The 14,202-nt window shown below is 36.4% G+C and overlaps 1 protein-coding gene across 1 annotated transcript; it reads right to left on the reverse strand.

The window, feature by feature from the left end:
• Positions 1-318: 318 nt before the first annotated feature.
• Positions 319-13,944, reverse strand: LOC114525237 (transcriptional regulator ATRX homolog). The gene is made up of 18 exons (XM_028546465.1): positions 13,783-13,944; positions 13,599-13,680; positions 12,987-13,084; positions 12,542-12,735; positions 12,199-12,302; positions 8,871-10,514; positions 8,325-8,462; positions 7,254-7,434; positions 6,743-6,880; positions 6,382-6,557; positions 5,844-5,988; positions 5,347-5,565; positions 4,594-5,230; positions 3,546-3,723; positions 3,225-3,257; positions 2,989-3,138; positions 2,664-2,859; positions 319-2,052 (listed from the first exon to the last, which is right to left on the reverse strand). The coding sequence occupies exons 1-18, from the start codon at positions 13,812-13,814 to the stop codon at positions 1,298-1,300; spliced, it is 5,100 nt and encodes a 1,699-aa protein (XP_028402266.1). The 5' UTR covers positions 13,815-13,944; the 3' UTR covers positions 319-1,297.
• Positions 13,945-14,202: the final 258 nt, after the last annotated feature.

A 14,202-nucleotide genomic window follows, 5' to 3' on the forward strand; every position in this document is an offset into this window, starting at 1 on the left:
CCAGACGAACCAGCACTCCACGCTCAGGAGTTAAGCCAGACGAACCAGCCAATCTCGCATCCAGTTTTTCTTCGTTGGGGAATATGGATTTAATTTCCTTACCCATTTTAAAAAACAAGTGTAGAAAAAAACTGACACATTGAGTTTAACCACAAAAACGTGCCTGGCTAGCCTGCTCGCAGAGCAAATAAATAAATTATCAAGGAATTATCGAAGGCCAGCATTAGTACTGCCACTAGTACAGAATATTGTGCAATTGAAAAATCTGTTTGTTCGTTTTAAGAAATATTTATATTTCAAGAAATCTTTATATTTCGCTTATTTAAATATAACTGTACTGTTAATTTATGAAACAAAACAATTCCGTATATATATAAACAATAATACCATATAGAGTACAAAAAGCTAGGCTACATCATATTTGTATGTTAAACCAACCCTTCCCATTTTCATTACAATCTATACATGCATCAAGATAAAATAACTTAACTTTGGTAGAATAATTATTTGCAATGCATATTAAGATTTATTAAGCTCAAATCCTCACGGAATATGTCAGAATAATGTTGAGAGCGTTGTAGATGGTTTTGAAGCTCCGTACTAATAGACCTTTTCAATTATAGACTATAGACTACCTTTTAAATTGAATCACAAATTTAATCAATGCACTAAAATGCAATCAAATCACCAAGGCTGAAACGAGCGTACAGAGAATATTAATCTTAATAAATAAAAAATAAATATTAATCTTAGTAATCTTAATAAATAAAAGTTTGGTTGCGAAATGTTGTAAAGTGCGGAAAACATAGCTTGGCAAAGTTTGTATACTTTTCGAATTGAAGTTAATGAGTTCACGGCAACCAGGTATATAATCCATCGTAATTATCGCTAAGAAAGTTAAAGAAAACCAGAGCAGCGATAATTACGATGGATTGTATACTTTTGACTTTTGTTACCATTTTCCGCATGATTGAGTACACAAATTTGCAAACTTCAGAAGGCTTTTAGCAGATATTTTTATACTTTTACTAATTTTAGTACGCTCGTTCAGGCTGTGGTGAATTTTTGCATTTTGAAAAAGTAGTCTATAATGCAAAGGGTCTATTCACTTGAAGATTTTTTTACGAAAGCCACCTATAGCATTATTGTACAATAAATGCATGGGTTTTAACTGAGACACAAGAAACAACTTGTTGTGTGGCATTGCAATCATTGTCCCTTTGATCAATAAATCCTTAACAAAGACGTTTTTACTGCGATGATACTCCTATACAGGGCAGATGCCTTAATTAGGCAGCTAGGCGTCTGGAGGAAGTTCAATGATTCTTGGAGGTGAACGCTGTGAACGCTGTGAACGTCGGGTAGGATTATTGTTGACATTATTATCTACAACAACCTGGAAAACGGATTGATTAGATTGGCCTGCTCGCGTTTGCCGCGAAACGTAAGCATTCCGATTTCGTAACAGTTGTTGCAAAAACTGTTGACCCATTTGTTGCTGTTGTTGCTGCTCTTGTCGTCGCTTTTGTTCTTCCTGTTGTTGTTGTTGTTCACGAAATCGTCGTTGACGTTGTTGTTCACGTTGTTGTTGTTCACGTTGTTGTTGTTCACGTTGTTGTTGTTCACGTTGTTGTTGTTCACGTTGTTGTTGTTCACGAAATCGCCGTTGTTGTTCACGTTGTTGTTGTTCACGTTGTTGTTGTTCACGTTGTCGTTTTTCAGCTTGTTGTCTTAACTGTTGTTCGACTTGTTTCTTTTCCTCTTCGACACGCTTCTGTTCTTCCAACAGTCGCTGTCGTTGCTGTTCCTGTTGTTGTAAACGGAGAAGCGAATCTCGCGCCAGACGCTGTTGTTCCTCCCTTCGACGTTTATCCATTTCAAACAAACGCCGCCGCTGTTCCTCTAAAAATATTTGTTGGAAATTTTGTCCAATAAAAGTTGGAGCATTTGGACGCGGTGGTACGGAGACATATGAAGGCCGGACATTTGGATTGCGAGTGGTGGCGTCAATAAAAACAATATTAGGCCTTATATTCGAGCCATTCGCCATTTCTAAAAATTTTCAAATAAAATCGTAAGTCTAGAAAAGCGCGTATTTTGAAAGTTATTTACAAGAACTTTATAACTTCGTATAAGGGACCATGCAATCATTATTAATGGGCGGGGCCGACACGGAACAGAAAAGGATGCTTACGATCGGTCTGGGTGCATGTCTACATATTATTTTGATAAATATTTGAGCTTGCCCTTAAGTAGGTTATATGTAAGAAATATGTTATTTACCGGCTTGGAGGTCCGGTTGGAAATTTATTTTCTCGAGGACGAAGGGCGTTTTTTGAGACCGAGGGGAAAGTTTTTTTATCCGAACTAACAAAAACGGTGAAAACCTTTTTTTTTTGTACCAAAGTAAACATAGATTACTTTGGTAAACACAGATTGCGGACCGTGCTTGGTCCAATGTTGTAACTAAAATTTCTGCCCGCTGCTACAGCCAAATCCCAGGGAACGCTAGGATTACGTCCGCTGGTGATTGGCAAAAACATAAGAATTCGTACGCTATATCCTGCATTATAGAACATTACGAAACAATACTTTATGATTAATGCTAACTGTATCAAATGAACGGGTAATTTAAGAAATTGGTAAAAAGCAGTCAAACATACGTGGCACTTGTTCAACTCTAAGTTGCGGTGGATTGAGTATTCCTTGTTTTTCTAGTTCCCACTGATCCCACGCTTCCTTTCGCTCAGCTTCTGTCAACTCCTCCTCTGGTCTGTTTTGCAATAGTGAATCATGTTCGTGGTACTTCACGATCCATTTTGGATAAAGGCGATTTATTAGTTCTGCCAAAACCGCGTCCTATAATTAAATGGAACGATTTAAAAAAAAATTAAAAACTTGAAATTCCACGAATCTAACCATGTACGAACATACAACAATGGCAACTCAAGTACTATTATCAGTAAGTACTGTGTTCACGTATATTACCTTAGGAACTGCAGGTGTTGGTCTTTCTTCGTTTTCATTTTTTAACACATCTGGCTCAAAGCGGTAAAGCTCTGCTAGATCAGTGGCATTGAAATGACGTTGGATTTGACGCTCATCAACCACACGTTGAGACATTGATAGTTTAGTCACCTGTGTCACAACACAATAATGCATTTATCATCGTGGCAGATGTAAATCATGCGAAAAAAGAACAAAACTGAATTTTACACACATACCTGTCTATCATAAATTTTTTCCTCCATAGTACCCTGTATAGGAATACAGATAAATAACTATTAAAGGTGACTGAATAATGAATTTATAACGCAAATTCTATACAGATATTTAGGCATAGAAGGGAAGAGAGCAGAATAAATATATCTCGTATACAGCAGCTAGTTCGTATATAAGACTGGTTTCACTGGGGCCCATTCAGCTATACACCGCAGCATCGCAGCATGCTCGCGATTCGAAATTGATTTTACATATTCTGAAGTTTTTGAAAATCCAATTTATATATACGTTGGATGATCTACGGCAAATAATTTATTCTATACCTGAGAAATAAATCTGTATACGAAGACCGGTTTGTTCTGACCAAACCTGTAGGCTCTGAAGATGGACTGAACGTCATGAGACGGATTCCATGATACATCAAACACAATAACACGACTTGCACCAACCATATTTATACCAAGTCCCCCGGCTTTTGTTGAAATCAGAAATAAACGAGCTCTATATAAACGAGAAATAGCCATATCTTAATTTGTAAAAATTGAATTACCATTAATTCAAAGGCTATGACAGTTTTTTGGACAGTGAGGCACTTTCACACCAGCACCATAAAAGACGTTTTTTCAGAACTCCCATGCTTACACTTGGGTAAGCGCCAAGTGCACGAAACCCGGCAAATCTGCATGTAATGTAATGTTACAAACGACCATGTAGTAACTTGAAAGCAAGACTAATTTATTTTTTTGGACCTCCCCAGACAATTATAATTATCATCGAAAAGGATTGCAAAACCATTGATGAACACAATCTACAAAATTGTTGTCGATTATGCAACTTATGGTTTAGAAAAGGGTTAATCAATTATGATTTTTGGCACTTTACTCGAGGTTCAAAGGGTCTTAATCTCGAGTGGAATTATACACACTTCAAATTCAAGTCAGGAACAGTTGATGGAAAACTGAGGATAACTCAACAGCCAACAGGCTATTGCAATGCCGGTGCAATGCTTTTGCAATGCCGGTGCAATGCTTTTGCAATGCCGGTGCAATGCTTTTGCAATGCCGGTGCAATGCTTTTGCAATGCCGGTGCAGTGCTCTTGCCACTGTGTAGGTTCCATTCCTGCCGGAGGACCGATAGTTGACTCCATGAACTGTTCTCCATTAACTCTTCCTGGCTTGAATTTGAAGTGTGTATAATTCCACTTGAAATTAAGACCCTTTGAACCTCGAGTGAAGTGCCAAAAATCATAATTGTTTTCCACTATTCTAAACCATTTATGAAAATTATTTTTAGAAAGTCTGAGAAAGAAAACATTGTGAATCAGCACAGGAAATCAACTAAAAAGACAAACATATATAACCGACACTCACTCTTTATTTTCTTCATCATTAAATATATCGGCCCATCGTTTCCTCATTTGTGCAGTTGTACTCCCATCCATACGGAAGTAGTCACACCCACGACACCAGTCTTCCGTATTACCACCAATTTCTCCACCGCCAAGCGCCATTTCAATTACATCCAAAGAGATCAAGCTATGACTGAACACTATTACCTTCTCTTCTAAAGCTGCAGCATCAGCGAGAATCTCCAACAACAACACAATCTTACTACCGAGTTCAACATTCGTTTCATCTTCTTCAGTAAGAAATTGATCGTACCATTCTTGTTCTATTTCTACTTCCTCTTCCTGTACCTCATTCATTTCTGCCGCTTCTTTAAACTCAAAACCAGACCGTAATGTTGACGAAACCATGACTTTCTTACCAGAGTTAGCTTTCTCATTCACAGGAGGTTTTACTTCTATAACATCATCATCGTTGTCGACAAGAGAATCTTTCGAAGTTGACGGTCCGCTAGGCTCGATTTTAATCTTCTTCTCGGTCTCTTTCCTATCTGATTGTTTTTCAGCTCTTTGTTTACCTTTACTGGGCGTCGTTTGTTCATCACCGTTGTTTTCCTCCTTCTCTTCAGAAACGCTCTTTCGATTCTTCTTTTCCTGGCTTTCTACATAATTGAGAATCACTTACATTTCAAATTTTAAGAATCACCAATATTTCAAATCCTCTAGCGAGGCACAATTATGGCTGGTGTAGAGCACGAAAATTAAAAGTGGGATTTACCTTCACCGTTGTCGTTATCACTGCTGTTATTATCTGATGTCCAGGACATTTCTTCACTGGACATTGCACTTTCATCATCATCAATGAAATCCTTTAAACTACCATCTGTATCTGTATCGACAAAATTCTCAGTTCTTCTGAACTCTGTTTCAAGTTTTAGAGACCAAGGATGAGTCCAAATGCGCATTAATGCTTGGTAGTCTGCGAACAATGACCCACCTGAAAAGACAAAACGATAAGTGTTGAACATTAACGTGGCACGTATAAATTTACTATTATTGAAATATTAAATTCTTGTGTTATGTTCTAAAGCTAATATTCACTTACAAATAAACAATATGTATTAATACGTAATAGCAATTAGATAATTATGATAAAATGAATATTTTAAAGAATGTACGTGTGTAAAAAGGTAGCCCTAGCTACAGTGTGCTTTTTTCTACCTGTACGGATTCCTCGACGTTAATAAAACGTTTCTGGATGATGTTAGTACAAACCTCTTCCTTTAACTCCTTCCTCGGTACTAAGAAATGTTTCCAGGTAATACTTATACATTTCACGTTGCTTTTCTGCCAGTCTGATTTTGATTACATATTCAAACTTTGGTGGAAGAAATCTCTGGATTTCGGAATAATCCTTTCTCTGATAAGATAAAAATATCGACAGCTAAGACTGAGAATTCGTTAATGACAAAGAACGAAGTGATGAGTTTCAGCTTTTCTATAGAGAAGAGCATCAAACAGCCATTGCCGTAAGGAGGATTTTGGGTTTCGCTTCAGGGACGACCAAACAATGTCAAGGGAGATTGCCGTAAGCAAGTTTTGGAATAAATTTCGTGAATTATAAAAATGAAAAAAATACTCCAGTCATCAAGATACAGTAAGCGATCATTGGTACACACATGAATGCACAAATTTTAATGCGAGTTTCATTACACAATTTCTACCACTTGACCCTCATTCTCTATAATATCCTTTGCATGCTGCATCCTTGAAAAACTTTGTCACACAAACATATTTGCTTGTTGACAATTACCTGAATGCAGCCTTCCAACATTTTATGAAGAACATGACATCTTCTTTTCATCAACTGTACATCTGCCACAGTGGAATCAGCACACTGGCCATTTTCAATCGGACGTATGAAACTGTTGGAAAATTCCTTCAGCGTACCCAGCAGATTTGGTTTGACAAAACTAGCCATACAATGATCTAGAAACATATATATGCATGCAATTACATGTATATTTCGGACCGCAAGAAAAAAATTACCTTTTTATGTCGTGTATACTCAATAAGTGTAATGGGGAAACTACAATTTTACCGCACAAATATATGGCTCAAATGGCAAGAACCAAAAACTTGCAAAAAGAATATTTATCTTTCTTAAAACTTACATTCCACTAAGTTGTTCTGGAGTGGTGTTCCTGTGAGGACAATCCTTCGCTTGGTTTTTATTTTATTCATAGATATGGATAGAGCAGTCTTGTAGTTACGAAGAACATGGCCTTCATCACAAACGACTAATTCTGGACCTTAGGTGAAAAGAGCATTGGTTGCAAAATAGCCATTATGAATACAACAGTATCGTAAGTGCTAAAAAGCACAGCGGCCAAATAACCTGTTAGTCAAATACACTGAGTTAAATACACCGATTGTTGAAAGTCGGAAGGTTAATTTGTAGATGATCACATCTACAGTACTATGGAATTACCGTACCTACGATCAATTTTTCAACAGTTGACTAATTATTATTTTATATTTTTTCAAAGAAAAATTAGAGAGAGATTAGGGGCGAGCAAGCAAGAAGCACAAAAAATGCAATGCTAACGCAAATCGAGCTTTAAACAGCAAGTCCTTATATCTTAGCATAGCCGAAAAAACAAAAATATATTAGCTAAAACAAACCTGGATCAACAAGACTCTCTTGATAAATTTTCTTTTGATGTTTACTCTTGATTCGAGCACATTGCGATAAGCTGCGGTACATGTGATATCCCATGATTAGAATACCACCATGTTTCATCCAGTTATTCAACATGTCGGCACGGTCCCAGTTGCCTGACTTCACTTCATTAAGTACAAAAACCTTAAAAGGAATGATCCACGATGAACCTTCACGTGGGTTCAGATAAATAAAAAAATAGACCTTAAAAGTCTATTGTGCTTGCGGTTGTATAGATGAGGTTACTGCAACATATCATATATAAGAATCCATGTTAGGCCAGGCAATACATTTTGGAATAACTAATAACAATTAATTATAAATATCCACAAAACAGAACTATTTATCAACTTTGACTAAGTGCCTTTGTCTTCGTATTTATACTCGTGTTTTGTGTGTGGTTGTTCGACCTGTGCAGAGTGGAGGTGGACTCTTCCGAAGGAACAAAAATGAAAGCAAGGCAGTTTGATCAAAATTAAATAAAACCATTGCACTGCAGTGTTGACAAACACCTAAACGGTGTAAATTATTGCAGCAGTATGAGCACCGAAATGGTTTATTTACGCTATTCATCGGTAAAATGTGGAATACTATCAACAATGGTGCAATATACACCATCAGCGTAACTAACATATTTCTCAGGTTTTATTTCTACGCCTATTTAGTGTAAATGTTCTCGCAGCAATATATGGACGTCGACTTGGTGTATAACATCATGATGTTGCGGAGGCGAGGTCTATTGATCCTTCGTGTCAACAGGGGAAAGTGTATCAACTATCAATCTCAAATTACTGTACAAAAACCTGATTGAAAGGGTTGACGCGTAACCTGGGCAAGACTGCGCGGCAAACTAGTAAAACGCTAGGCCGGATTACACGCCAACCCATTCAATCAAGTTTTTACTTCATAAAATAAAAGGTTTTTCTTTGTACACAACGAAAAAAAGGTGAAAAGGTGTTAGAGGGTCTAAAATTTGCAACAAAATTATTTCTCTAAACCAAATTTTTAGCAGTAAAATATAATTATATTCTTACATCCAATCTGTCATCAACACTGAGCCATTTTTCAAACTCCACTTGCCAATTCAACACGGTGTTGAGAGGGCAGACGACTAATACACGTCGTAGTTGGATAAGATTACTTCGGTACAAAGTATGGACCAATGTTACCACCTAAAATTGTAAGATGTGAAAATATGTAAACGATTTGTTTAATACTTGTATATAAGATCACAAAATAAATAAATGTAAATAATATGATATATTCAATCTTACTATGCACATCCTTTATTACTAAGCACAACTCTTGGGATTTGACATTCGTTTGGAATATAATTAAACCATTGAACACATCCGGCATGATGTGGGAAAACAATTTCTTCACTGATTAGGTCAATTACATTTCTTATTTTTAGATTTTAGGGTTTTTTCAATTTCAGTGAAAATTTGTATATTTCTTTGGCCTGGTGCAATCGAGCAAGATGACCATAATTACGCATTTCTAAATGTCGAAAGCTTTCCAGAAGACGCCTAAACTGATATGAACGTGATATTGAAATAATTTATTTTGTAATATGTCACCTGTAATGTCTTTCCAAGTCCCATAACATGAGCCAGAATACATCCTCCTCCCTCCTCGTTCTTCTTCCATCGTTCAACGGATTCCACCGTGCAATCATACATAAACTTCACGCCTTCAACCTGATGCGGCTTAAGATGCTCAATTAAATCCTGTTGAACTTCTACCAGAGGTGTTTTCCCATCGGGTTCGTATTCCAAGACTAGCTCTTTGACATGAAAAGTTTGCGGTTTTTGGAACTCTGTGTTCTTCGTCTTCTCCAAAAGTCGCTGTCTTCTTTCTTCCTCCAACTGACGAGCATGTCGAGTAGCTTCAGCCAACTTCTCATCATCTAAAATCTTTCGAATTTTCCTTCTTCCTTTTTTCGATGGAGAGACATTTTCTTCATCACTTTCGTCATCATCGTTATCATCAATCTTTCGTTTGCGCTTAATTTTACTTTTTTTCTTTTTATCCACCTTTTTCCTAGATTTCTTTTTTCTTGCGTCCTCAAAATCAAAATCACTACAACTGCTGTCACTGTGCTTTCCTCTTAGACGCCATTTTCCCTTTATCTTGCCTTTTACATTTTTCTTCTTCAATCGATTCTTTGGAGAACTCACCACATCACTTTCGCTTTCAGTGTCTGTACTTTGAGACAACTGCCTCATTCTCTTTTCGCCTCTCGTCTTCTTTCTTTTAACACTGGCTTCACTGGTATCGCTTTCACTAGACTCTGTGGTCTCATCTTCATCTGTAACTTCATTTGTAACGTCATTTGAAGATGTCCTTGCCCTTCTATTACGTTTTCCCTTTTTTTTGCAGCTTAATGACACAGGATCGTCTTCAGAATCACTATCGAATCCCTTCCTGGCCGATTTAGACTTTCTTTTCCCCTTATTACCACGATTATTCTTCTTTGAATGACTTAGCTCTTCCCCAGAGCTGCTATCTACATGATCATCAGGTTTCTTTTTCTTGTTTCCTCTTTTTTTTGGAGGTCCGTCGCTATCTGTTTCTGCATTTTCGCCATCCTTAACTGTCGTTTTTGCTTCATCATTCTTTACATCTTGATCTGAAACTTGCCGATCATCCTCGCTAGTAGATTCGACAGTCAAAACAATCGTTTTATTTCCATCATCTTCTAACTCCTTTTTTACGACCATGTCGTCGCTTTGCTCTTTCTTTGTGTTGATAGTTTCCTTTGAAGGACTAATTTCCTTGTCAAAGTTCTTGGAGTCTTTCTTCGTTGAATTACTGTCTACCTTACTTGTTACAGCATTTCTAGGCAACAAGGTTGTCAAAATATTTCGTCTCTCGCTTATGCTTGGGGCATTTATGAATCCTCTACCTTTCGTAACTTTGTAAGGGCTAGTTTGAGCTTTTTTCTTATCAAGCACACGCATAGCTTCGTCACACAATTCAACAAGTTCTGATATAGGCGTTGGATCACAACAGAAACAACTCCACTTTTCGCTTTCATCAGCTTTGAGCAATTTCACTAACTTGTTTCTTCCTACGTTTCTGCTAATGCATTTCTTGCAAAACGCTTTCTCGCAGAAGTCACAGCATATAAGTTCACCGCCATCAGCACACCAACGACAGAACTCTTCAACACCATATTCATCTTTAGTAAATTTGCCACTGCTGTAGAATTTGTAGCATTTCTAAAGATACAAAAACCCAAATGAGACAGAAGTACAAATAACAAAGACCATGCAGACAATTTCAAAGTTGTTATTCAAGCAATTACAAATTTATAACGAAGAGGCATTCGTACACGAGCCTTTGAATAGTTTCATCAAAACTGAAGTATATTCTATTGTACACATTGTACACATGCTATATTTTTTGAAACATGACAAGATGTCTCCACATCTGACACAACATTGGTTTGCTTCTTGGTTCTAAATAAATATGAACTGAAGTAACCAGGACTAGTGATCCAAAGATAGTGCAAAGTGTCAGTGCTCTCCCGATACCTAGGCAACTGGACGTCTGTCGCAACATAGAAGATTTTTTACTTCAAAATCTAAAGAAGCAGGTTAAACATAACCCCGAATCAGACGTGATCAATCGGAAATTTTATTAGTCATATTCCAATTGCTCAATACAGCACTGCACACGAATATGGCGAAATTTGCATGCTTCCTCTAGCAGGGTTGAAGTATATTTTTAATAAATATTTGTGATGTGATAAATGTAGATGTGAATTAAAGAGTTGGAATTGTATATGGTAGATTGTACAAATTTTATTGCCAAAGCGCTAGCTTGGAGAAATCATAGTCAAAAGTACTCAAATTACGTTCGACGCGATATTGTCATTGTTGAATTCTATTTTTAGTTGCTCATGCGAAGGTCGCGGTTCAACTGCGGTGTATGTATATGAATGATATATAATGCGATGTTTCTATTTATACATTTGTAAATCGATCGCAATAAAATAAAAAGCAATATAGTTATATGCCTGGTCTAACGCTTTATACACAGTCGTTTTATAATGCCGGAATAGACAATGTAAATATTCTGTGATACGTTAGGCAATAACGTTCTGTGATATAAATATTCTGTGATACGTTATACGGCAATATAAACATCTGAATTGTTTCAAAATTTCAAAATAACATTGCAACAGTGCTGTTCCTTTTCATCTCTGTATAATACTGAAAATGATTTTAGTACTGCGCAGGATATCCGAGCTTCATAGAATCAAATACGTATACAGAATATAGCGTTGTTTCTTCCTAACTCTCTGTTTAATCAATATATCGTCCAAATTATATCTATGCCTTACTGAATGCTCGTAATGTATAATACAAAACTATAAATTGCGTAGAATCTCGAGAGCTTACTCGATTTTTATGTCACAAATGTTAGAAGCAACACTCTGTCGCTCCTTGCGTTTTCCATTGCGAATACTGATCAAGCCACGATGGCCGTCATGGCACATGCGCATTTGCGATATTCGAGAAAAAATCGGGTGTTCCGGGGGGCGGGTAATTTTCCTCTAAAACAAAACCATTACCACAGAGAAGCAATATCGTTAAATTCACAGCCTTTACAGGAACGAAATAGATATGAACTATCTATTATAAATAGATATGAACTATCCACTCTTATATGAACTATCAAATTAACCCCCTGGAAAGTTTACCCTATGTACAACTGAGTTGTTTGAATTTTCGCCACTGATCACAATACTGCATGCACTAAAAATCTGAAATATAAACTTTACATTTAATTTTTTACAATCACGTGGACAAAACTTCGTACCGGTAATAAACAGGACCGGGACACAGACCTGACTAGACATAACCTTCTACATAAATAAATTGTTGATCAGCTTATTACCTTGCATATTACAGTGTTGAGATCTGGATGTCGGCAGAATTTTCCACCCTTAATAAAGACCTTTTCATTACAAGCAGTACATTTAACTTTGAGAGGTGGCATATCTATAAACATATGAAATTGGCTGTTAGCATTTCTGAAACCAACCATAGATGGATAATGATGTACCAAACTTCACCATGCATGATACTCATAGATAATTTTGTGAATAATGCAGCAATCAATAGTGTAAAGAACAGTGTAAAAAATGAATAGTGTAAAGAACAATTCGAAATAAATTCAACACAAGGATGTGTAGTCCTGATTGAGTTAAATAGACATTTCAAAAAAGTAAATTACCCACCATTATTTTCCTTTGAATTATTTGCATTGGGGTTGCCTTTCTGTTTTAATTTATCTTCAATTTGATTGTCCACCTCTTCAGGTGAATCTTCAAATTCATCATCTGATGAAGAAGATTTAACAATATTTTCTTCGTGGTTGGACAAATCAATTGTGAGCTGCTCTGAGGTTACTTTAGAAGTCTTCTCTGGCTTTCTATAAAATAAAAAATAATATGTACAAATTACACAGGAGAAAAACAAGTGGTAAATAATTATGTGGTAAATAACTATGTAATCTTTCAGATGGACAGAGTTTTGTTTTGTAGGGGGTACAACCACATACAAAGATTGTGAATGTTTCTCTAAACAGTTAAATATTGTTTTTCATTAGTATTCGGTATTTGCAATATTGATCCACCCTACTATATTACTGGCCTTATAATTCTTTAAAGTACAAGTATATACCTTTTTGATCTCCTAGATGATAGAGGTTCATCAAACACATCAACACCATTATTATCAGCCTCCAGGTCTATAACATTAGCTGGAACATTTTCTTCATCCTGAACAACATTGTACAGCAAAATTAAATTCATGCAGTTACCTCCAGGGGTGGATCCAGCACTAGTGCACTAATTTGCATTACAAAACAAAATGGCTATTTTGAGCAGTTTTCTTGTGTCATGCAAATTAGTGCACTAGTGCTGGATCCACCTCTGGTTACCTCTACAATCTACAGATTATGTGACCCATGTATGGTGATGTAAACTGTTTAGAGTACAGAATTTAAACACTTTGTTTTCTTAAAATAGAATGCACTTTATGAAAAGCTTATATCATTTTGTTCACTTTGCTCCTAAATGAATATGAACTAGAGTTGAACTAAAGTTGCAACCACACTATCAGGATGTACTAAACAATGTTGCTTGGATGTGCTAGCTGGTACTTTCAGTGGGATTAAGAAAAATCTTCCATGCTTTACTAACATGGTATTAAACTCATATATATAAACTATACCCACCTATAGCCACCAAAATTGTCATTAAATTAATCATATAAATATATACACCAGTATACCTCAACAACTACATTTTCATGGCTTTCACCCCATCGTTTTTTTGCCAGGTTTGAAATAACATTAACCAACTTCTTTTGGCGCCTAAACAACATCAACCATTGACATCAGACTGTCCAACCGTCTATTCAATCAATGCTCTAATATGATGAGTAAAACAACAAAAAGAACAAAAGAACTACTTACCTTTTCTTATCTTTATCATCTTTATTCCTCATTGAGGGTATAATTTAGGGGAAAAGATGGGTAAATACAACTAGAAATCAGACAAAAATCCAACGACAGCAACTTACACCAAATCACAATATCCCTTCCTTTTTTCCCGCTCCGTCACGATTTTCGCGCCTGCGCCGCAGTGCATTAAACTACCCGGATGAAGATGACTAGTGCTCTCTAAAGCTATGCAAATACATGCAAAACGGAATTCGGCAGCATAATTTTGCGTAATTATTTTAAAAATATTGTTCGCTTTTGAAGGCGGTTTTCAACAGGGCTGAATTTCTCCATCGAACAAAACTTTTCAGATCAAAATTTAGTGTAGTCAGAATATATCGTTCTTTCAATAAAATCCAGCTATTCAAAGTACTACAGGAGTTTCGTAATGGT

This window comes from Dendronephthya gigantea, unplaced genomic scaffold (genome assembly GCF_004324835.1).
Source record: "Dendronephthya gigantea isolate DGI-Jeju-01 unplaced genomic scaffold, DenGig_1.0 000001F, whole genome shotgun sequence".
In the NCBI taxonomy this organism is placed as follows: Eukaryota; Metazoa; Cnidaria; class Anthozoa; order Malacalcyonacea; family Nephtheidae; genus Dendronephthya; species Dendronephthya gigantea.